This window comes from Salmo salar, chromosome 05 (genome assembly GCF_965601325.2).
Source record: "Salmo salar chromosome 05, fSalSal1, whole genome shotgun sequence".
Taxonomy (NCBI): Eukaryota; Metazoa; Chordata; class Actinopteri; order Salmoniformes; family Salmonidae; genus Salmo; species Salmo salar.
The window spans coordinates 42764637-42787867 of NC_138295.1; the positions used below are offsets into that span (position 1 = coordinate 42764637).

At 43.2% G+C, this 23231-nt stretch overlaps 1 protein-coding gene and 2 long non-coding RNA genes across 6 annotated transcripts; 1 reads left to right on the forward strand and 2 right to left on the reverse strand.

Annotated features, from left to right (window-relative positions):
- Nucleotides 1-1038: 1038 nt before the first annotated feature.
- fbxo38 (F-box protein 38) lies at nucleotides 1039-18122 on the reverse strand. 4 transcript variants are annotated; one of them, XM_014200104.3, is made up of 21 exons: nucleotides 17733-18122; nucleotides 15319-15511; nucleotides 14816-14961; nucleotides 14405-14568; nucleotides 14016-14181; nucleotides 13553-13828; nucleotides 11884-11977; nucleotides 11662-11792; nucleotides 10841-11011; nucleotides 10499-10641; nucleotides 8577-8790; nucleotides 8244-8393; nucleotides 7828-8031; nucleotides 6491-7120; nucleotides 6237-6337; nucleotides 5935-6037; nucleotides 5636-5802; nucleotides 5051-5196; nucleotides 4600-4703; nucleotides 3603-3716; nucleotides 1039-3190 (listed from the first exon to the last, which is right to left on the reverse strand). In XM_014200104.3, exons 2-21 carry the CDS (start codon nucleotides 15447-15449, stop codon nucleotides 3012-3014), a joined length of 3534 nt encoding a protein of 1177 aa, XP_014055579.2. In that variant the 5' UTR covers nucleotides 15450-15511; nucleotides 17733-18122; the 3' UTR covers nucleotides 1039-3011. The 4 variants fall into 4 exon arrangements, with proteins under 4 accessions (XP_014055579.2, XP_082831346.1, XP_014055580.2 ...); XM_082975220.1 differs by having other exon boundaries at nucleotides 14405-14571; nucleotides 14828-14961; nucleotides 15319-15565; XM_014200105.3 differs by having other exon boundaries at nucleotides 15319-15565.
- A 182-nt stretch (nucleotides 18123-18304) lies between these two features.
- Nucleotides 18305-20750, forward strand: LOC123743111 (uncharacterized). The gene is made up of 2 exons (XR_006769881.2): nucleotides 18305-19037; nucleotides 19224-20750. It is a non-coding gene; the product is annotated as an uncharacterized LOC123743111 (long non-coding RNA).
- A 350-nt stretch (nucleotides 20751-21100) lies between these two features.
- On the reverse strand, nucleotides 21101-21989 carry LOC123743112 (uncharacterized). The gene is made up of 2 exons (XR_006769883.2): nucleotides 21795-21989; nucleotides 21101-21576 (listed from the first exon to the last, which is right to left on the reverse strand). It is a non-coding gene; the product is annotated as an uncharacterized LOC123743112 (long non-coding RNA).
- Between the last annotated feature and the right edge of the window lie 1242 nt (nucleotides 21990-23231).

The window sequence follows — 23231 nt, forward strand, 5'->3', positions numbered from 1 at the left end:
AATGGGGTGCCATTTGGGATGCATGCATGGTATACATGTGTGTGGATTGTCGTTTTCCACAGACACAGGCAGCTTTGGACACATCAACAGGAAAGAGTCCGGATGTGAGGCTTGGTAATTAGGAAGGTGGGTGTGGGCACCAGATCCTGCTCAGGGACATACTTCACCTTGTTTTCTGTATGCCAGGCCTACCCCCCTAAAGTATTTAATATGCAATCTGGGCACAATTAAAGGAGTGTGTGTGAGGTGTTCTGTTGAACATGTTGCTGTACCAGACTTAATACATCTTCAATTACACATCAGTACTTTATTACATTAGGTAGTTACTATTTCAATGTACAACATTCTTAAACCTTTTGCTAAATTGAAAGGTCAACAAATCCTAGCTCTTTTTGGGAATGGTATACGGAGGTGAATTTGGCCAAAGCGCTGTCACACAGACATACTGCAGGTCCAACATCCCCTCCACAGGAACCAGAGTAGATTATCATACTCTCCCCACAAATCTTCCTCTTCCTGCTTAGACAAGGGAAAAGGGGACAACTGGCCTAGAACATTACACACCTATTCTGTGTCAGAACATATAAATAGTGTGACAAAGACTTACTCCAGACCAGCCACACAACCTTTCTTACAGTACTTGTCTTGAGTCCACTTAAACTTGATTTTTTTTTACTGCAGCAAGGAAATGGATTATCCAGATGTAGGGCAGCATTACACTTTAATTGAAAAGCTGGCAATCTAACTCCACTTGGAAGACATCTGCTCATCTCTGCAAAAACCAGGTGTTTTAGGCCTCTTAATGAAAACACCTTAACCCCTATTTAGTGCACTACTTTTGAACAGGGCAGTATATAGGGATCAGGGTGCCATTTGGGAGGCAACACTCAGAATATATCGTCTCTTTTTAGTTCTCACAATTTACGGTGAACTGGTCGGTCTCAATAAAAGAGAAGAGGCTTCAGTCCATTCTCTGTGCACCCCCCACACACACACGACGTCACTGCCAGACAAAGCATGACACACACACAGTGGTGCTCCACTTGATTCAGTTCTCCCTTTTTATTATGTGAAATAGTTTTTTTTTTATATAAACATATAAAACAAATCTTGGAAGATCCATTAAATACAGCACATCTGTACATGGGTTTTTGTACACAGGTTTTCTGCAGAGCTTAGCGTGTTTCTAGATTAACTTCACAAGCATTAGTAGCCTGGCTTTGGAAGAGGAGGGTGGAGGGAGTCACCCAGACAAGAGAAAAAAGTAGAGCAGCAAGAAGGGGGTTATCACACTTTAAAAGGCTTTTTTAAATTTTTTATATCCGACTCTTAAAGTGCCCTTCAAAAATGTATTTCCTCGACTAACAGGAACACTGGGTTCTTTCACAGTTAACAGATTCAGCATTGCGTGCGTAGTTAAGACAAAATGCGTGTTTGTTTGCATACACCATCTGACTTCCTGTCGAAGAGCCTGTGTGAAACTCAAACATCCAAAGGGTAGGAGAGACTTGGGAACATCGAAGTGTCTTTTTCACTAATCCAGAGATCTAGAAAAGAAGCTTCAGAACATATGGTACATTCCTGTACTGTTCCTTCTCCTACTTCCTCCTGTGTTCCAGTGCGATGCACATACATGAACAAAACTTGGTTGTGCTTCCTAAAGAGAAGTATTATTATACCACATAAGACACACTGTGGTGCTCATGTGTTGAAGGTCATCTTGCTTGGATACTGTCTGCATGCTTGCAGTCGTCTAGAGATGAACGAGACATGCTTTTACGACCCTCACTAGCCATGACCCTTATTCAAAACAACCAGAGCCATTCTTGAAGTCTCTAGAAATGTGGGTTCAATTAGAGGCGGGGAGAATTCTTAAATTATTGTATGCATGAAAGATGCTTAACAATGAAAGCCATTTCTTTTTTTTCTCCTCTCTCTTTTCTTTAGGAACCGCTTACAGGAGAATTGGCGGGGGGAATTAAATGGTAACAAATTTATTTTGATACCGCCGCAGTTCTCTCTCGCTCTCGTTTTACCAAGTCGTGAGGTAAACAGAACTTAGCAAGACACAGACCAGTCATAATGCACACCTATTGAACCTACCACCCCCCCAACAACAACAACAACAACAACAACAACAGACCTCAGGAACAGAGGTGAAGGACTAAAACATAGAAAATACAAATTAAAACAAAGCATAAATAAATTAGCCAAAGAACTATTGGGAAAACGAAACGTCTTTTTTTTTTTTTTTTTACAAACAAATCTAAGGGCACTTCTAGCATCTAGCTTGAGGGTGCTTCTCTAAAGCTTGTGTCTTTGTCAGCACCAGAGGTAGGTGAAAACACCAAACTCCCGAAAACTGATATTCCTCCATTCCAGTGGAAATCTTGCCAAAACACAAAAAGGGAATTCAAACACTCAAGAAAAATAACATCTTGTTGAAAACAGAATACTAAGCGGTGCCCTTTCAATTCTCCAAGCTCAGGTACGTGGTTCTCTCTCGGTGCAGATCTCAGATTTCTACAATAACATAGGCATACACACTTCCCTGGGTGCTTTAACATATACGCCGGTCCCCACACATAGTTTCAACATCACCTATACGGTGAGGTAGTGCATGGAAAGATCAACATAGCGTATCTATGAGTATGAATGGCAGGCAAGAGCAGAGCTTTAACTCCTCTAAGGTCAAGGAGCTGTCATTCCCCCACTGAGAAAAACCCTAAACAATGGCTGTGAGAAGACAACCAACCCACTGAGCAGCCTCTCGCTCTCCCTTCATGTAAGGTCAGAAAATACAAAACAAGGCAACTCGAGACAGACACTCCAGTGCCCCCTCCCTGGAGCTCCATTGAAAAATCTGTCAAGCACTGGTTCTCAACATTGGGTGGGTGCAATGGTCACAGTAGGAGCCTGGCAGGCAGACACCAAGGGTGCTGGGTCTCCACTCCAGACCTCCTCCCCTCCCTCTCAGGTCTCTCCCCCAGTCTGGGACAAAACAGGAGGCACTAGATGTAGTCATCGTCCACAGGTTCGCCCCGTACGTCACAGTAGTGGATGAAGACCACCACCACACGCTGGAAGACCCCGCGCCGTGTCTGGCGCCGCTCCGATATCTCCTCACCGATGGTCTCCATGCAGATGTCTGCCGAGAGCTGGCCCTTCCTCCGCGGGGCGTAGATGGTGGCTGCAGGAGAGACACAGGAGAGGAGGGTTGGTACCATAGCAATTGAATGAGTAGAACGGGCTAGAAACCTTTCACCATGGCAATTTGACTGGTAAACTCATGGGTACACTCAAAATGGCTGCCAGTCCACCCATTATGGCGTCATTGAATGTGGCTAGCACCTTATGATTGACAAGCAGACTCAAGAGTGCTACCGAGAAGGTACCCATCAGGGAAGTAGGCCCTAAAAGGTGCATTCCATTCTATTCATTTGAATGCCTCAAGAGACAGATCACAGTTCTCATATAACACAACTGACAATGAGCCTAGAAATAAGGGAGCAGGTTTGCTAGTCACTGCAGCCAGGTTGAGCACATGTGTATAGCAGGTAGGTAAAGATGGTGACAACTGGACAGGGGAGACGGTCACTCACTGCTCTCATCATCCTCAAAGTCATAGCGTGCGTAGCTGTTGGGATCAGCTGTCCGTAGGGTACGGAGCCAGGGGAAGTCTGTGATCATGGAGTAGGGCGCTTCATCTACCAGTCCTACAGACAGTAAGCACACGCGCACACACACACACACACACACACACACACACACACACACACACGAGAGAGAAAGAGCGACAAGCTACATCAGACAGGGCAGAGTAGCTACCACCCCAAAATTGCAAGGGTAAAGTGAAGAAACACAATGTAGGTCTTGAATCATGAAAGCCAGAAGGGGACAATGAATGAAGCATGGAAAAACACTAAAGCCGGGTGTACACTACACGATTTTGGCCCCGATTTAGCGGTCCCAGACAAGTTTGAGATCCGAGACAAAATCCCTATGTTGTTGCCTACTCGGAGCCGACGCACGTTTAATGCGAGTGGGTCGGAGACGCAATTTGAGGGCTACCGATCCAGTCTTTGAGCAGTTCCAGACGTCCCGATATTTTCACACGTTTTATTTTATCGGCACAAAATCTGCAACGCTCTGGTAGTGGTAGATATGCAATGAAAATATTTTAAAAAGGTGATCAGCAATAGCCAATAAAAGCTCTCCAGAGGAGCAGCCAGTGAGATGATGACGTATCACATCACCCAGAATGTGTACTCTTGAGCAGGAGAGATGACTACTAATACTAGCATGCGTGAACGTCTGACTGAAAACGTTTATGAGGCTGCTTTGAGCCATCTAACCACATCCTTGTTTTAGCGAGACAGGGTGGTATCGAGAATCCTCACGACCAAGCGAAGAATCATTTAGTGTGTGACTCCACAGCTGGCCTTAATTGGACTGTTGAGATCCCAGTAGACCAGCACTATTCACATGGTTTATTAATAGAACTGATGTAGAATAGAGTGACTGTAGAGAAGGATGTAGCTATGCTGTGAAAAGACTGAGACCCAGTCTCAAAGGGTTTTAGACAGGATTTCCTCTCACCCTCCAAGGTGTAAATGTCTCGGCCCCAGGGGTAGCTGGGATACTTCTTGATATCCTCTTCCGTCCGCGTAGCTTCGGGGAAGAACTCGTACTTGATGAGTTCCCTGTTGATTAAATGAAAGTGGTTATTTATGTTGGGTTTTTAGATGAAGGAAATGGGCATTGGTCCTTGATCACCAGCCCAACAGTCTAGTACAGTACGGCCGAATAGGGTCAGTAGAGAATCAACAGCGCCATCAGCTGGCCGTAGTGAGAATGACACCGGGCCATCTGTTGGAGGAAACAGACTGGCAGCAACCCACTAAATATTCTACTGGATTACATAGAAAAACTGTTGGAAATTGAAACATCTAACCAAATCCATAAATGAAAAAAAAAAAAATATATATATATATATATATGAAAAGAGGGATATTAAAAAAGGTATTATCAAGCAATATCTGTGACTCACTGGCTGATGTTGGCGATGGTGTCCATCCAGCTGCGTACTCTGACCTTGTTCCTGACATTAGGAGGGTTACTGAACTCGTGGATGATGGCGATGTGGTAGGGGTACGGCCCACGGAACAGCTTCCTCTCCAGGGCCAGAGAGTCAATCTAGGACAAGGGACAAGGTCAGAGTAGGACAAGGTTTACAAACCATATCGGCAGGTAGCCTAGTGGTTAGAGCGTTGGACTAGTAACCGAAAGGTTGCAAGATCGAATCCCCGAGCTGACAAGGTAAAAATCTGTCGTTCTGCCCCTGAACAAGGCAGTTAACCCACTGTTCCTAAGCCGTCGTTGAAAATAAGAATTTGTTCTTAACTGACTTGCCTAGTTGAATAAAAGGTAAAAAAAAAAAGTATAATTTAAACTGGGGATACTTCTGCTAGGATTTAGTGAGAAATCATGCTCACATTTCCTGTGGAAGTCATACCTATTGCGCAGAATAACTGTAGTAAGACATATCTGAACTAGGTTCAATGTTTTAAATCCAGTGTAAATTTCATTTGGAAACGAACAGGTCCCAGACAGGAAGTCTGTGGTTCTGACTGACCTGCTGCATGGGGCGCATGTAGATGATGCGGTTTCTCTCCGGGGGCATGCGGAGGATCTGATCCAGGACCTGCTCCATGTCCAGCTTCTTACACTGGGCGTAGTCAAAGCGGTTCACTATGGGGGCACTTTCCACCTTCAGGTGCTTCAGCACTCTGCAGCGTGTGGCTGGAGGGACACAGAGAGGGACGGCAGAGGGCCATTTGGGATTTAGCCTTCACATGACAGAACGGCCCACTAATTATGTTCATTATCAAGCCTTGATCATATATCGAGGGAGAATATAGAAGGGAAACCTACCATGAACAAACATCATCTTGGGGCAGTCCTTCAGCACCAGGTCAGTGATGCCACAGTTAGTAAGGGTGATTCCCACTAGGTTTTTGGACTTCAGCGTCAGCACCTAGATGGCAATAGGGAGGGATAAACAAAGGAAGGATGCTACATTTAATAGAGATTCCTTAATTTTACCATGTATGGCTTTGTTTCAAAATGGCAACCTGGCATATTTCCTATGTACTGGTAATAAGGTGTCCAATCTATTTCTGTGCCGCTTTGCTCAGGAACAGTGGGTCTCTTCCCAGTATGTGTAGTGGTCCTACCTGTACATGGTCGTCCTCAGTGACCGGGTCGCTGGTGCTGGTGGACTTGTCTGCTGTGCGTTTCCTCTTTACAGTGACCCGAGGCTTGGAATTGGACAACTCTGCATGACAAAACAATAGGAACTCTATGAGAAACTTATTTTTCACAGGCTTTCCTACACTATCAAAGCTATGATAATATGGCCTACATTTCAAATGATCAGCATTACAATGCATTTCGTGCTCTGACAGAAGGACCGCTTATCCCGTCTAACCTGACTCAGACACCAGAGGTACAGATGACAGTCTGCTGCGGGCGCGGGTGACAGGTCGCCTGGGGAATCCATCTCTTAACCCTCTGGGCTGGGGCTCTACGCTGGCCTCCCCGGAGCTCTGACCCAACATCCTCTCACCACGGTGCCCCTCAGGCACGCCCCTCGCCAGGCTCTCTTCAGCAGGGTCCCTGGCCTCCAGCCCCTCTGCGCTTGCTCCCTCCCCCAGATCCTGCCTCCTCTCTGGGGTCCTGTCCCCTCCTCCTGCCCCTCCAGAGGCTGGGTGGTTGGGCACGCTTCGAGTCCTTCCCTCTGGGCCGAGGCGAGCCCTACTGCAGGTGCAGCGAGTCCGGACTGTCCCCTCGTCCCCTGCCCGGGCTCTGGACTGTTCCTCCTGGTTAGCAGAGTCTTCTCTCCAGTGGACGGAGCAAACACAACCCCCCGTGGTACAGCCTGCCCCCCCAGCAGCCCCTGTCCCTGCAGCAGGCTCCTTGGAGCTCTTGTCTTTGTCAGGGACCTCAGTGGCAGCCTTCATGTCAGCTTTGATCTGCTCACTGGTGACCTGGCAACCCTTCTCACAGCTGGGCTCCTGTAGGGGTGGCCCTCGACGACGCAGGGGCGTCTTCCCTTTACCTGCAACACAGCACAGAACTCACAATAATAAAATTTAAGCCTTAGAAGCCATTTGAGTTTTATGGCAAGGATAGAAAATACAATTTATCATAATTGAAAGAGCTTATTTTTGATGTGAGGAGTAGGGATGAGCATTTGAAATGATTTCACTATTCAAATAATATCCTGAAATTCTTTCGGCTAGCCGGATAATCCAAATAAAACAATTGCTTTATGAATCAGAATGGCGCAATTGCAGAGGGCAGAGATACCACAACAGCAGACAGGCTGCTATTCTCCTGTATTTTTAGCTAACAACAACAGTGAAAGAGAAGTCTGACGCTCGCCATGAAAGAACAGATTCTGTTTCAAGACAGCTTTCTGGTAAGTGTTTTGCATTGATCTGTGCCAGGTCTCGTGAAACCTCCCTTAGGTGCGCTTGTCATCGCTAATTGAAGACGGGAAAATAGAATACCGTTGTCAGGGCTGATTGGAGGGCTAAATACGCAGCAGTAGCTCAACTACATTAAAAAGTTTATATATTAAATGTCATGGTCTGTCCTTGTATGTAACAATGTCACATAGATCATTTAATTTAGACCACTTTTACATTATTGTTTTTTAGGCCTATATTAACAATCTAAAATTGAAAACACACAAGTTAAAACACTACCGTAAGTTCAGATATTTTGAATAACCGTGCCCATCACTACATTTGAGAGACTCACTAATGTGTGTGGCTGCCTCCTCAGCAGTGGTAGTCTTGCCAGTGGGCTGCGGTGGTTCAGGAGGATAAGTGGTCAGTTGTTGCTGCTGCTGCTGCTGGGGCTGGCCTGGAGCCTGGGTTCTGACAGGGCCCTCCTCATCCTCACTGTCCGAGTCGAAAATCACCACTGGAGGCTTCTTCACCACACACTGAACACCACTGGGACCTACAGGGGGGAGAGACAGAGAGAGAGAGAGGGTGCGGTGGAGAAAGACAGAATAAAAAGAGCGGGGAGCAAGAGGAGACAGAGGAAGAGACAGAGGAGACAAGAAATAGAGAAAATAGTGGAGAGAAAAATACATAAAAATGAGAAAAGTCCATTCTCATGTAAACTCGCTGAAATATGTGCCACTGTAGTGGAGTTAGTTCTGTCCAGACCTGCTTGCTCCTCGTCTGCGTTGTCTGGCCGAGGGTTGGCAGCAGGCTGACTGGGACCAGGGGGTTCCATCTCGTCTGCAGGCCAGGCCTGGACCACGGCCTCAGCCTCAATGTTCTCATCCTGCAACATCCCGTTCACCTCAGGAAGCTCTGGAGGAGAGGAACAGTAGAAAGGTCATGAGTTTGTACACTAGCGGTACATTACGCAGCTAAGATCCCCATGTCAGCAATAGTAGCAACGTTGACGATGTCATTACAACTTTGTAACAATAATGTAGCAATGTTATAACACTGTCATGTGGTAAGGTTGTAACAATGCGAGCAGCAGAGTACCCTCGGCCCTGTGTCGTGGTTGAGGCACGACAGCTGCACCCTCCTCGTTGTCATTGTTGTGCGGTGGGATGTTGGGTGCATCGTTGTTGTTGTTGTTCTGGTGGTTGTTGTTGTTGTTGTTATTGTCGTTGTCATTGTTGGAGTTCTGGTTGCTGACCAGGGCAGAGGAGACTCCTATCCCAGTGCCAGCACTCAGACCCACACGGGCACAGCCCTGAGGGAGTAACAGAGTGAACACACTAAATGTATTGGGTAAATTGTTATGGAATGTAATATTTAGCATTTTATGTAACTGCCTTAATGTTGCTGGACCCCAGGAAGTGTAGTAATGGAGATACTTAATAAACACAAAAAAGATCAAAGACCATCATGACCGATTATTTCTTGAGCAGATGGTCAGGAACATAATTACAAATAATTTGTAGACTGCAAATTGACCACAAGAAGCCCAAACAGATATTTTGCTAAAACATAATAATTTCAAACCTTGTTTACATTTGTATAAACTATCACATACACTGAGCATACAAAACATTAGGAACACCATCCTAATATTGAGTTGCACCCCCTTTTGCCCTGAAAAAAGCTTCAATTCTACAAGGTGTCGAAAGCGTTTCACAGGGATGCTGGCCCATGTTGACTCCAATGCTTCCCACAGTTGTGTCAAGTTGGCTGGATGTTTTTTGGGTGGTGGATACACACGGGAAACTGTTGAGCATGACAAACCCAGCAGCGATGCAGTTCTTGACACACTCAAACCGGTGTGCCTGGGACCTACTACCATACCTTGTTCAAAGGCACTTAAATCTTTTGTCTTGCCCATTCACCCTCTGAATGGCACACAGACAATTGAGATATGGATTGTGTATAAAAGGCCTCTAACCTGTCACCTCCCCTTCACCAATTGAAGTGGATTTACAAGTCACATTAATAAGGGATCATAGCTTTCACTTGGATAGTCGGTCATGGAAAGAGCAGGTGTTCCTAATGTTTAGGTCACTCTGTGTATATCGCTTTATTATGCATGGGAATACGTTGGAACAGATTTCCAAAATTAAAATGACATGGAGCTGATTTGCTGGTGTTTTTAATGCATTTCATGACCAACAATACAATTAAAATAAATAATGTACAAGTAAAATAAAATGTTTTGGGGGAACCCTGATCTATGAGGTGTTAACATTATAGTCCAGTCTGGACTAAGCATAGAACTTCATATTCAGTCACAATCCCTGTGTTGTTAGATCACTTCCAAGGAGGTTAATATTATATATCTGGTCCTCAGTCTATAGCTCATTTGGTAGCGCATGGCTTGCAACGCCAGGATAGTGGGGTTTGATTTCGAACACCCGTATGAAGAAAAATAAATAAATGTACGCACACATCACTTAGTCGCTTTATAGAAAATCGACTGCTAAATGGAATCATTGGGGCAAAATACCTGGCTATAGGTTCTAGGCCAGGGATGGGAAACTGGCAGCCCGCATTTTGAAAGCCCCCGGATCAAATTCCCAAAATCTCAGTCGGGGTCTCAACTTAAGTTGCACCTTGTGTAGTAGATTTCGAAATGTTGTTTTGCATCAGCAGTTTTCTTGTCATGTCAGTCACTTAGCCCATGTCAGCTAACATTTTTTAGATTATTAAATTAGTTTTGCGGCCAGCTATCTAAACTTGTTAACATGGTCGAATTACTGGCCGGGGGTCCCCACTGATTTTGTTAGTCTCACATAGATATATTAAAAACTACAAACATTTATCTTCACCCTACGGCAAAATGTATAAAATTCCAGTAAATTAGCTGTAAAACGGCTCATTTTCCTCTCCAACCCATGACAAAATGTGTTGAATTGCACAAAATTAACTAAAAAATGTTACCATTTTCTCTCCGCTGTCATGAGGGGAGCCCAGTGCAGTGGACTTACCTTGGGTGGCTCTCTGAACATCTGGTCCAGGGAGATGAACTCCAGGCTGGGGAGCAGCTCAATGAACTGGCTGAACGACTCCAGCTTGATGGCATGGCAACGCACCAGAGTCAGGTCCACCAAGCGACTCCACCGCGAGTGGTCTGATGACAACACAGACACAGTTCTAAGTGTCCTCTAAGCTTTCGATGTTCATGAGCCTGAACTAGTCATTTAAGCAAAAAACATAAAATGATCTGTTTCAAAGCTAAGAAAGCATACTGCTTCTGGCAAGGTCCTAAAAACAAAAATAAATAAAATAAAAGACCCTAAAAACCGCAAACAGATGATTTGGTCCATTACCTGTAATCCACTTGTGTGGGTTGTGGAGGTGGGGGCAGTTGTATATGACCAGATACTTGATGGAGGAGAACACCTCGTTGACAGCCTTCATCCCGATGTCTGTGATGATACCTGGGTTTTCAATGACGTCAGCCAGGCCATACTTCACCAGCTCAGAGTGACTCATTTTACCTAACCAAGAAAATACATTACAATCAATACATCTTATGTAATAGCATAACCATAACCTACAGTTAAAAGGCTAGACTTTTTATTTTTATGGAGCATCTTCCTACTTAGCTACATATTTTTATTTAAACAGTTGCAGAAAGTAGATTATGGGGTACAGTAGTAGAGGGGAGGAAAGTAGGAAAGTGTACGGGGTGGTATTCATATCCTTTGCCCATAGACAATGTGTTTGGTAGGTGGATTTCCGCACGATTGATCAATCTCAAAGTCAAAATTGCCTATATCTGAAAAATTCGAGAGAGAAAAAAAAAAGTTGCTTTTTGGTCTTAATTTAAGGTTAGGCATTAGGGTTAGCGATGTGGTTATGGTTAGGTTTAAAAATCTGATTTTATGACTTTGTTGCCATACCAGCTAGTGACCACTCCGCAGAGCGTTTTGCACTTCCTAACGTTTAATCGAACAGTAACTGAATACCTCCAGTAACTGAATACCGATGCCTGCTTTATATAGCAAGCCAAGGCCACATGACTCACTGTCTGTAGGAGTGAACCATTTTCGTGAACGGGGTGGTGTACCTAATACACTGGCCACAGTGTATATAACTATAAAATATTATACGTTTTATATAACAACTTCGGCCTTAACTGACTCACACTGCAATAGGAACTCATCGACGTATCCAAGGTGCAAAGTCTCAAACTGGGGAAATTCCAGTTCAGCCATCTTCAGTGCAGAGAACACCCCGTCTTTGGTTAGGGAAGGCTGGATTCGAACTTCATGTAATCTAGATAAATAAAAAATAAAGCACTAGCTAAATCTCACTATTCATCAGGTTTATCCATTTGCTTACCTCAATCAGTCAGTTCTTTGCTTACCTGCGTGCAGCAGTGATGATGAGGTAGCCCAGGTCAACTTCAAGTGCATTCTTACAGGCACCAAATACAATAGTGTGCAAATTGCGAAATCCACCTGGGGCACAAAGGGTAGGTATAGCCATTTCATCTAGCATGCTCATGGAATGCATTTTGATGTGCAACATGTCAAAAAAGGATCCAGAATAATCCAATATATTTTTGGCTCTAGAGATTAATTTGCCTCCATGTTTATTTATATTTTTGCATATTGGCCTAAACTATGCCTGGGAACTCAAAACACATTAGTACCTCTTTGAGGGGTGACCTAGCTAGCTAGGTACTGTTTGTACGTTAGCCGATGATGGTGGTTGCCTGAAGCATGATTCTATCATGACCAGACTAGCAAAAATAATACTGTTTTATTGACAGTAACCTGGTAACATTACTTGCTCATGTCTAATAGGTCCTTGGGAAGTCCAATTGACTTCACCCCATTTTCCGTTCAAATTTTAGCCATTAAAGTGTCAGAAAAACGCTACCTTCATGTACCACATGAGAAAGTGGGAACTCAAAACACATGAACTAGATTGCTAACTCTAAATATGATATTGTTGCTAGATAGCCATGGAATTGATCTAACAGTGGTTGGTTGGCCTATATAGGCTACTTGATGTAATCACCGCAAAAGGCGCGTAGCCGCTCGCCCCTGGTGCATCATGTCAATTACATACACCGTTTGTAAAGTGGTGTTATTTCCTCTATTGACGGTTGAGAAATAACTGTTATACTCGCAAAGCTGAGACAACTCTTTTTTTAACAACGGTAATCGTTTTAATAGTTTCCTGCAATTAGCTTACATTTTCGAAATGTCGCTCGACTGTCAGTATGCTTGCACTTATCAAAATGCATCTTTCCCTTCACTCCGTGTGCGAAATGGAGGAGCAGGAGTGCGAGCCAGCAGCGAAACAGGAACAGGGCAGATACTTTCATTGCAGGAAGCAGGTTAATGCACATTACTGTTGACTAAATAATGGTTTTAGAACAAACTTCTGCAGGGACGTTGTATAGCCTAATCACTGACATAAGCAAAATTGCGTCGGTAAGAGGAGGGCAATGTCGGTGTCTGTAATTTTTGGTTTATTGTCCCAGGTCTAGTTCGTGTTGTCGTCTATCAAATGGTATATGCTCCCTACCTTGCTCTCTCTTCTTGCAACGGCCCGAATCGCACTGGCACGCGCACAGAGCCGCACATGTGGTTGGATAACTAACATCTTGAAAGTGCACGTTGAGTATTATTTGATGTTTTTTTGTTTTTTTTTAGCCGCAGTGGCAACAATTAGGCAGCGGCACAATTCTAATGGAAAAACTGTAGTCATCTCCATCACATTTTTTAAGACCCTTTGAAAACTGAATGCAAGACATTTTAACACTCAAGGCCTTTAAATCAGATACATTAACTTAAGACGTTAAGGAACCGTGGACACCCTGATATTTATTGGACTGGTTTCCCAGACACAGATTTAGCCTACTGCTGGACTAAAAATACCTGCTATTAAGGTTCCCTATTGACCATGTTTTTAGTCCTGACTAGTGTTAATCTGGGTCAGGGAAACTGGCCCATTATTGAGCATGACACACACCTCCAGATGTACTGAATTAAATATAATTAAGATGGTCCATCCTTCCTTACCTGACCTCCAGCTGTCCTCCACCACATGCTGGATGAGCCCCCCCAGGAAGGGCACTCTGACCAGCTCCAGCTGCTCCAGGTTGCGGGCCGAGGCAAGGCCCGTCACCAGGGGCACGTACTTCAGAGAGTTGGTGGGGCCAGCGCAGTTCCTCATCACAAATGTCCGCAGGCTAACACACAGGAAGTCTTTGAAGGGCTGGGGCTTGGTGAGGCGAACCCACTTCAGGTACAGGTGTCTTAGCATGGAGACGCACGGGATCTCTGGCACATTCACCCCTGGGATGTAAGAGAGGAGTACATTGAGTTAGTACACCGTGGTGAGTGTCGTTAGTCTGGTAATTATTAATTATGCCATTGAGCACAACAGAGGAGTTGGTGAGAGCCCACACAGATCTGCTACCAGTCTAGGGTGCCATGACCTAAACAGATTGGGAGATATATGCCTAGTCCTTGATATACTCACCGACAAGATGCAGGGTTTGTATTTTGGCTGCGATTGGGATGGTGAGCTTGTTTTCGGGGGGAATGGGGAACGCCCCGTTGCGGTTGCGGAACTTCCCCAGGATGTGGACCTGAGGCATGTAGTTCCAGATTGCCTCCACCAACTCCAGATGAGACGTCTCCACTCCCTGCAGATAGACAAAGACATCTTAGTGTAGACAAACCTAGCAAAACAACATCTTTAGGAATAATACAGTATCATAGCAATGGTATAACTCAAAATGGATCACATCAATATAAAGATATTTATGTCAACCTAAAAGGCTTTCAAGATCACCTCACCTATTTTCTGAATTGAAAAACATGACAGTCACAATTGTTCCTGGCCCGGTCTGTTAGACCCAGACTCACCAGCAGGTTGGGGCAGGCCTGAAGAGCCTCCAGTACTCCTGGGATACTGAAGGCCTCGTAGCCCCGGACTCTTCGGCGCTCCAGGTAGCGGGGGTGAAGCCCATACAGCTGCTCCAGGTCTGGCATCTTCTTCAGCAGCATGAGGAAACTGCAGTCTGTGAATCCTGCTCCATGGCACCAGGCCAAAACAGTTTCAGGGGGTTAACTAAAGAGTGCATTGACACTTTTTTTGTGAGCCCACAATCATTCAATATCACAGAGTATGTATATATTACCTACAATCTTAGCTGCTTTAGACTAGGTTAATTTATGTTTGACAGTACTTCAAAATCGATGATCAACTATTCTGTACCCTAAAGGATGATATGCATCATCAATATCCTCCTGCTACTTTCCAAACATGCCATGTACCTCTCTGCCTACCTGAGGGCATGTACTCCCACCAACGGCTAGCACACAGGTCCACCACCTTCACCACCCGCAGGTACAGTGTCACCGCTTCCCGAAGCTTCCGAGACAGGCACTCCATACACATGATGTCCTGCATGGGCAGATACCTGCATGAAGGGGGGGGATAAAGGAGGGAAATATTTACAGCTACCCTATCCTGGTCATTATGGCAGAGTATCACCTTTGAGGCTCAAAAAAAGAAAATGTTAAATTGTAAAATAATCAGATTTTGTAAAAGCACTGAGATTTACAGTCCAAACAAGGACCAATGATGACATCCCCATTGTTATGTCAGAGGGTGAACAGCAACAAAGAACCCTTATATCCCAAATCGCACCGCATTCCCTATATAGTGCTCTACTTTTGACCATAGGGGTCCTGGTCAAAGTGAGTGCACTATATAGGGAATGGGGTGCCTTTTGGGGGACACCCCCATTGAATTCTGTTCTTTGACACTCACTGACCGGAATATGTGGCAGAGGACCTCATGGGAGAGTTCATTGATGTAGTCCTTGGGCTCCTCCAGTCTGTAAGGATTGGCAGCACCCCCACTGGCGAGCTGTGTCTTGGTGGACTTCCGCCTCGGGCCCATCATGTCCAGGGCAGTGAGATATTCACCCAGAGAAGGTAACAAACTCACTCCCTCTCACGCGGGCCCTGTTATTCACGCATGCACACACAAGGACACGCAAACTCTCACTGATGACACTTCTGCAAGAGAACATTTTTTTCCCTCAGTTGTGGACCAAAAGTGAAAGATACTCAAGTCACCAAGCATTACTTGAACAAATAGATTGTCATATTTACTTATTACAAGTTTGCAGACTCAACGACTTACGATGGAGTTGATCGGCGACTAGTGTGGGCTGACTGGAGCACTGACGTCACATAAAAGTTTGTATAAACGCGGGCTATTCTTTGGGTGCTGAAATACGGAGTTTAAGATAAAAATATATTTGACATCGGAACTCCAGTCCACCCACACTAGTCACTACCATCTTAAATCGTGGAGTTAAGTTTAGGTGGCTATAGCAGCCTGGTTTCATAGACTAGACGTAACATAGTAAATGTAAACCTGAGACACTCAAATTAGTATGATGTGTTACATTTGGTATGGTTGGTCGGGGTGGATGGGTGGGCATATAATGTGGAGTCTAGCAAGCCAAAGCTTGTGAGTTCGAATATCATCACGGACAACTTTAGCAGATTTTCAATTACTTTCCACTTTTTAGCTACTTTGCATGTTAGTTAACCCTTCCCCTAACCTTAACCCTTTTACCTAACTCCTAAACTTAACCCTTAACCCCTAGCCTAGCTAACGAAATGGGTGATGGACATCCATAAAATTAATACACACCATATGAAACGTAACATATCATACTAAATGGAGTGTCTTGGATTTACGTGCCGAATAATATGAAATGCTCCGAGACCAGGTTGGCTATAGGGACCCATGACTGACAAGCTATCTGTCAGGAATTGGCTCATACTAACTTTTTCATGTCAAATGCTAGCTACATATAGCTCACATGCAATAAGCTTTTCACTTAGCCACACGCCATCTATTGAAGAGTTATTGTAATTTCATAATGAGATCGTCACTACAGCAATACAACTAGCCAATCAGTGATCCAGAATCTGGCCTTACAGGAGATGTTGCATATGGCGATTCTCCTTTAAGCCCCGGAAGGTTGTTATTCAATCTGGCTAGTTGAATGGCTGCTTCCTGGGCTTAAAGGAGAGTCGCCATATTCAACATCTCATGTAAAGCCAGATTCTGGTTCATACAATCAGCAGCTTAACTATTGAGTTCATTCAACAGAGTACCACAGTATGAGTCACAATACCCATAAAACCTAGAGGTCAAACAGGGAGATGGTTCCAATAATTTTTTCCACCATTCACTTTCCCCCATAGGGGATTTTAGAAAAACCTTAAAATAAGTGCTGTTTCTCATGTACATCGCATGACGGTTTGATAACCGTGTAAATATCTCAAGGACAAGGTGACTTATATCAATATATTCACCTACAATTATCCCAAAATCAATTAGCTGCTAATGTGGCTATCATAAAGATCTACAAATACCATGAGGCTCTGGACAAGACTGCAGAGGCAAAGGTGTTAAGAATCTCTGGATTAACTATCCAATGTTAGCCAAATGTAATAAACTGGCTACATTTATTTAAAATTGACAATTATGTGAACAATCTTGTGTAAGTTTTAAATTGACACAATACCTGGTAGCAAAGGTGTCCACTAGAGATGACATGCAGGAGCTTGCAGGGATTTGTAGTTTTGCATTTGTCTACTTTGATGCTTATTAGCATTTTAGAATCAGTGAATAAAGCAGAATATACTGATAAGTCACCTTGTCCTAGAGAGATTTACATGGTTATCAAAAAGTCATGCCAGGGTAAGCCTACACGAAACACAGCCCTTATTTTAAGTGTTTCTAAAAATCCCTTATGGGAAAAATGAATGGTGGAAAAACGGTTGGAACCATTTCCCTGTTGGACTACTAGGTTTTATGGGTATTATGACACCTTCACTGTGGGGCTCTATAGGCTGCTTAACACACCAATTAACACAATAGCCAGGTAGCTAATGCTAACTTAACTAGCTAGCAAGCTACTGTGTTCATTACAGTATTTCTGCATAAACTGAAAGCCATAAAAAGCCACCAAGGCTTCCTATTACATGACAGCATTTTAGAAGACTAAATACATCTCCAGCAAACGAACGAAACCCACTAAAAAGTGAGACAATGGACATAAATAACGCAAAGTAACAATTAACAAGCACGGGCCACCCCAAAACACAAACAGTTAGCAATGACTAGCTAGCTTTGTAGCATGTTTTGCTAAGCAACATTCACCTTTCAGGCTAGTGAGAATTCACGAAGAGAGGGCTGAGGAACATTTGATTCTTTCCAAGTTCTATACAGGTTCTCGTCCAGTTGGCTTGCAAGCAAGTTGACTCTTCTTTGAAGCTTTCAATCGCTCAATACAGGTTGACTCAGACAGCTGGCTGGCTGGCTAGCTAGCTAGCTAGCTGGCTGGCTGGCTAACAACATCCCCACCCGACACCCGTGGAAGTAACTTAAAGCCTTTTGCGGCAGTGGCAAGCACTGAAAAACAGTTTTAGTTATCCGGCGGTTCTATCTGAACCAACCCTTGTCTGAGGACTTGGACCGGGCCTCTCTGTCTGTCTCCAGGAGGTCCGATAAACACAGCATATGAAAGATGAACTCGCACCTCGATATCTGCGCTCAGATCAGAGACGTACTTCCGCCATACACTCGTACCTCAATTTCTGCGGTCAGACCAGAGACGTGCTTCCGCCATACAAACGCTCCGCCCTAAGGTGAATGTACACTAGATAGCGGTAAATTGCCGCGTGCCGCTTAGGCCGCCCATTGTGACTCGCTTGTGGGCGTGCTGGCAGCACGTTCGATTGTGCGTCAAGAATTCAGCATAGCAAGTTTGTATGAAGGTCTAGTTATTAATTAGTACATAGCTCAATAGTAATATCCTCGAAAACGCTCTGGTGACAAACAAACTTTGCTGCCTTGTTTCCAATTGTGCACATGGCTGGGAGAACCTATTCAAGTAAGTAAATACATTTCGAAAATGTAAAAAAAAAACGATGTATTATTAGCTAACTAACTACAGTGCAGGCTAACTCAAATGAGCTGCTAAATGAGCTATCTAGATGAGCTAACTTCACATACTGTATAGATAGCTAGCTACGTGAATGAAATATCACCATCTACCTAACTTCATATTAGCTACCTATCTTGATGCATTTATCACTGTAAAAAAAAAAACTCCAAATTAATTTGTAGGTAGCTAGCTAACAGCCATGGAGGAGGGTGATAGGATAGCAGCCCCAATTGTGAGTAGGCTATTCTGGATAGGGCAGGTCATTTTGTGTAGTTCCTGTCTCTAGAAGTGAGGATGGAGATAATAGCAACATAATATTCAGTGTGGTGTAATTTGACTATAATGAAGTCTGTTTCTTGTGAGGTTTTCTGTCCTCAGATAGAGGGCTATGAAAGCCTGTCTACATATGAAGTGCAGTGGTTCTCAGTCCTGGGGACTCAAAGGGGTGCACATTTTTCTTTTTGCCTTAACACTGCACAGCTGATTCAAATGATCAACTTATCATCAAGCTTCAAGTGGTATTTATGTATTCATTTGTGATATCCTTGATATGATCCTGTTATTGTCACATGCACATGTGTGCCCATGCATCTATCAATCCAATCTTATCATAATTTGTTATCAGGGATATTATACTTTTGTAATCCAAAATGACCTGGTGATGTAAAAGTCTAATAATTACATTGTCTTCCATATTCCTACAGATACCTTGTAACTGGAGATTCCTTCAAAACGAGTGCCTACAGTTAACGTGTAGGGCACTGCAAGGTTGGGTGACCAGGAGGGCCATCTGGGACTGCCTCCTGGAGGAATTCAGGTGTGTGAAGGCTACCTGTGTCCTGCATAACTTAATGAGGATGGACACGAGGACCAGGAGGGGATCTGCAGCTCGCTGCCGTCTGCCAGAGGAGAAGTCTGCTGCTCTGCAGGATGTTTCAAGGATGGGGTCCAACAATGTAGCAAGAGGCAATCCGTGTGCGGGAGATCTTCACCTCCTACTTCTTCGGAGAGGGTGCTGTTCCCTGGCAATACCATAGACTACACGATGCACAACCAAAGGCTCTTTTAAGAGTCATTCATATTGCAATAAGAATATTCTTCCATGTCAACTGCAGTTATTCAATTCCCAGTTTCTCTCCCTTTGATTTCTACTTCTCAGGTGAGGGTGCTGTTAAGGTAAGGGTGTGATGTCTGTACAAAAACAAAACAGGCTATTTTAAATCACCCATATTGAAAAAATGTAGAACAATTAGACACCCTATAACCCACACGCTCATGTATCAATCTGATTAATGGATTGTGTTGTGCAGTAAGCAGGCTCAGGTGTATAACTGTGGCTCCTTCCACCTTCAAAGAATAGGCAAGAGGGCCAACCATGGAGAATAGTAAGACACTTCATTATTTCTATAACTACGCTATATTGTTTGTCCACGTGTGTCCGTTCATGTTTTTCCAGCATAAAGTACTCTGCAGCCACTTAGTGTGGTGTGGACACCAGGTGAGGCCACACACACAGATTTCTGTTGAACACTGTCTTTAACTACCTTAATTTCTCAATAAGTCTCTCTCCTTCACTTCATCCCTCTCTCCTCTTCTCCCTAAATCCTCTAGGTTATATCAGCTGTGTCGGTGAACCCCTCCCTCATCTGAACTGGCTACATGGAGGGCACAGCATGATCAGAGATGAGAGGTCACTTGGTCAGGTCAACAGGAAGTATTATTAAAGAGATGCTTTACATTGAAATACAGATAGAGATGCAGTAGTCCCAGAGTTAATGATCCAAGGTCAGTTTTGCATTTCACCTCCTGATTTATTATGATGACTAACAGTGTTAGAATAAAAAATTAAAGCACAAGGCTTAAACATGCTATCTGTCTCTAGTCTGCAGATATGTTTTGACGTGAGAGGATGCCAACCCCCAGTCCCATCATTGCCAACCTTCGGACTGACTAGTTTCACTATTATGTAATTGTGATGAACTAAGAGAATATTTGGGTTTCACTGTGATTCATTAATCATATGCTGCCTTCCCTGCCCCTATGTCTTTCCTCTTTCCCTTCTGTCTTTTACACCTCTCTCGCCACCTCTTTCTTCCTGTTTTTATAATGCACAACAGATGTGCATTGAAGTACAGATTGAACTTGTATTTATAATATTACAATTATATTTATAATGCATGTATTTATAACACTTGGATAATGAACTTCTTTCAATAAAGCATTTCACATTCTCTACTGGTTGAAATTAAGTCTCTCATTTGATGAAATACTACACCTATCCTGTATATCAGGTTAATGCAGATGAAGGGCATTAGATATTGAGATGAACCGGTTTTAGAGTATTTACATGATGCATAGGAAGTGTAGTGTACTGTTTAAAAAATATGAATTACAAATCAATCTTTAACTAGTTACATCCTGTCTTAGTTACAATGTGTAACCATTGATGTCCCAGGACCAAGATTGGTAAACACTGTTGAAGTGTATAATTGTAATACATGCATGCAGATACAGCATTGTTTAAAGACTGGAATTTGATACTCCTGGTATTGGATATGACTGAAATTATCTCAGACATTCATACCTGAACTGCACCTTTATTTGCCAAGGTAGAGTACATGATCAGTGAATATATTAAATGTACAGGCTACAATGTGGGGATCTTATGCATGGTAATAACCATGTATATACGACTTGCATCCTTGGCACAAAGTTATATTCTACTCAATCCATAGGCTTCATTAATGTTTTGAAGTTGATACAACTGGCTATGATAGCTGAGATTCATAGCTAGGTTCTGAACTCATTTGTATACCAAACGTTGGGGTCCATACACCGATGGGGCTAGATAGCTAGCTTCACATCCATAGGCATACAGGTATGTTTATCCTCCACTGTTATTCGTTATTCATCTATCTGCATTACATGGCAAATATCAGCAAGGGAAGCGTACAAAATTGTACATTCAATTTGCAGTAAATGCTTTAGCTAGCTAGATTCTTTACACCCACTGTTTCACAAGACGACAGCCTGGTTTGCTGGTTGTTTCAGGAGTCCCTAAAACATTAAACAACCAGAATTACAATTTCATACTCATGTCACAACACCCATTAAGCTAGCTGGCTAATGTTAGCTAGTCAGCTAGCTTGCTAAATCGCTATTTTCGTAAATTAACTTTATGATTAAAATGCATAATCGTTTGTCTCTACACTAACATATTCCTGTCAACTGTAAAACATTTTTGCATGATTCGTTATGTCGTTATAATCACTTACATTTGCTTCCAACCTAGTATTTTTGTCAGCCATCTTTGCAGAAGAAAGTCTCCAGCCTTGGATCGCATAGCGTCAAATTCGTCATGGGAACCACTTGATATGATTGGTCATCCCCCAGCGGTCGCCGCTGGGAAAAGTTTATCTTCTTCAGCGCCTCCCACGCACCGCCCAAAGGTCCCCCGCCCTCTGCGCTTCTCACCGCTTTCCTTCCATTGAAATTAATGGGAAGCGGTGTTTCACCGCGCGGCAACCTGTGCTAGTGTGTCATGACGGTTCTTACCTCACGCTCATCTCCAGGGAGGAGGAGTCATTTGGAGGGGTTACAAAGGCACTTTGCAGAGGTTGCATTGGTTTGTAGTAAAACTGTGTAATAGTGTAAAAACAACACAACATATCACGTTATGACACTTTAGATTAGAACTCGTACATTCATTACACTGCAATCATATCAGGGAATGTACATGTATCATCATGTACATTTTGAAATGTTGAATGTTTTTCTGTTCAATCTATGGCGCTAGTATACCACTAGATGGCGGAAAAAACACAACACAATTTGAGTATTTTATGCATGTTGTGAAACAGCCTTTTCATTGTATCTATATAGATAGATACGTTGATTTAATTGGTAACCCTAATATGTTAATTCACTAAGATTATGTTTTGTGACCATTTAGTTATGTCAGAGAGAAAAAAAATTCAACCAAAAAAGTAATTGGGCAGGTAGCCTAGCGGTTAAGTGCGTTGGGCTGGTAACCAAATGGTTGCTAGTTCAAATCCCCAACAATGACGATGTAAAACAATTATGTTCATGTTCCCTTGAACAAGGCACTTAACACTAAATGTTATTTTCAATCTCGCTGGATAAGAGTGTCTGCTAAATTATTATAAGGTAACTGGGTTTGACCAGTGGTGTAAAAATACTTAAAATTACTACTTAAGTCGTTTTTTGGGGGTATCTGTACTTTACGTCACTATTTATATTTTTAACAACTTTTACTATTACTTCACTACATTCCTAAAGAAAATAATGTACTTTTTACTCCATAAATTTTCCCTCGCACATATCAAGAGAACATCCCTGGTCATCCCTACTGTTTCTGATCTGGCTGACTCACTGAACACAAATGCTTCATCTGTAAATTATGTCTGAGTGTTGCCCCTGGCAGCTGTAATTTTTTTTTTTTAAGAATATATTTGTGCAATCTGGTTTGCTTTTAATAAGGAATTTTAAATGATTTATACTTTTACTTTTGATACTTAAGTATATTTTAGCAATTACATTTACTTTTGATACTTTCACTTTAATTTGAGTCATTTTCTTTACTTTTACTCAAGTATGACAATTGAGCACTTTTCCAACACTGGGTTTCACAAATATCTGGTGTTCCAGTGATGATTTGCAGTTACAGTCTTCCAGTGAGACACTGAGGAAGT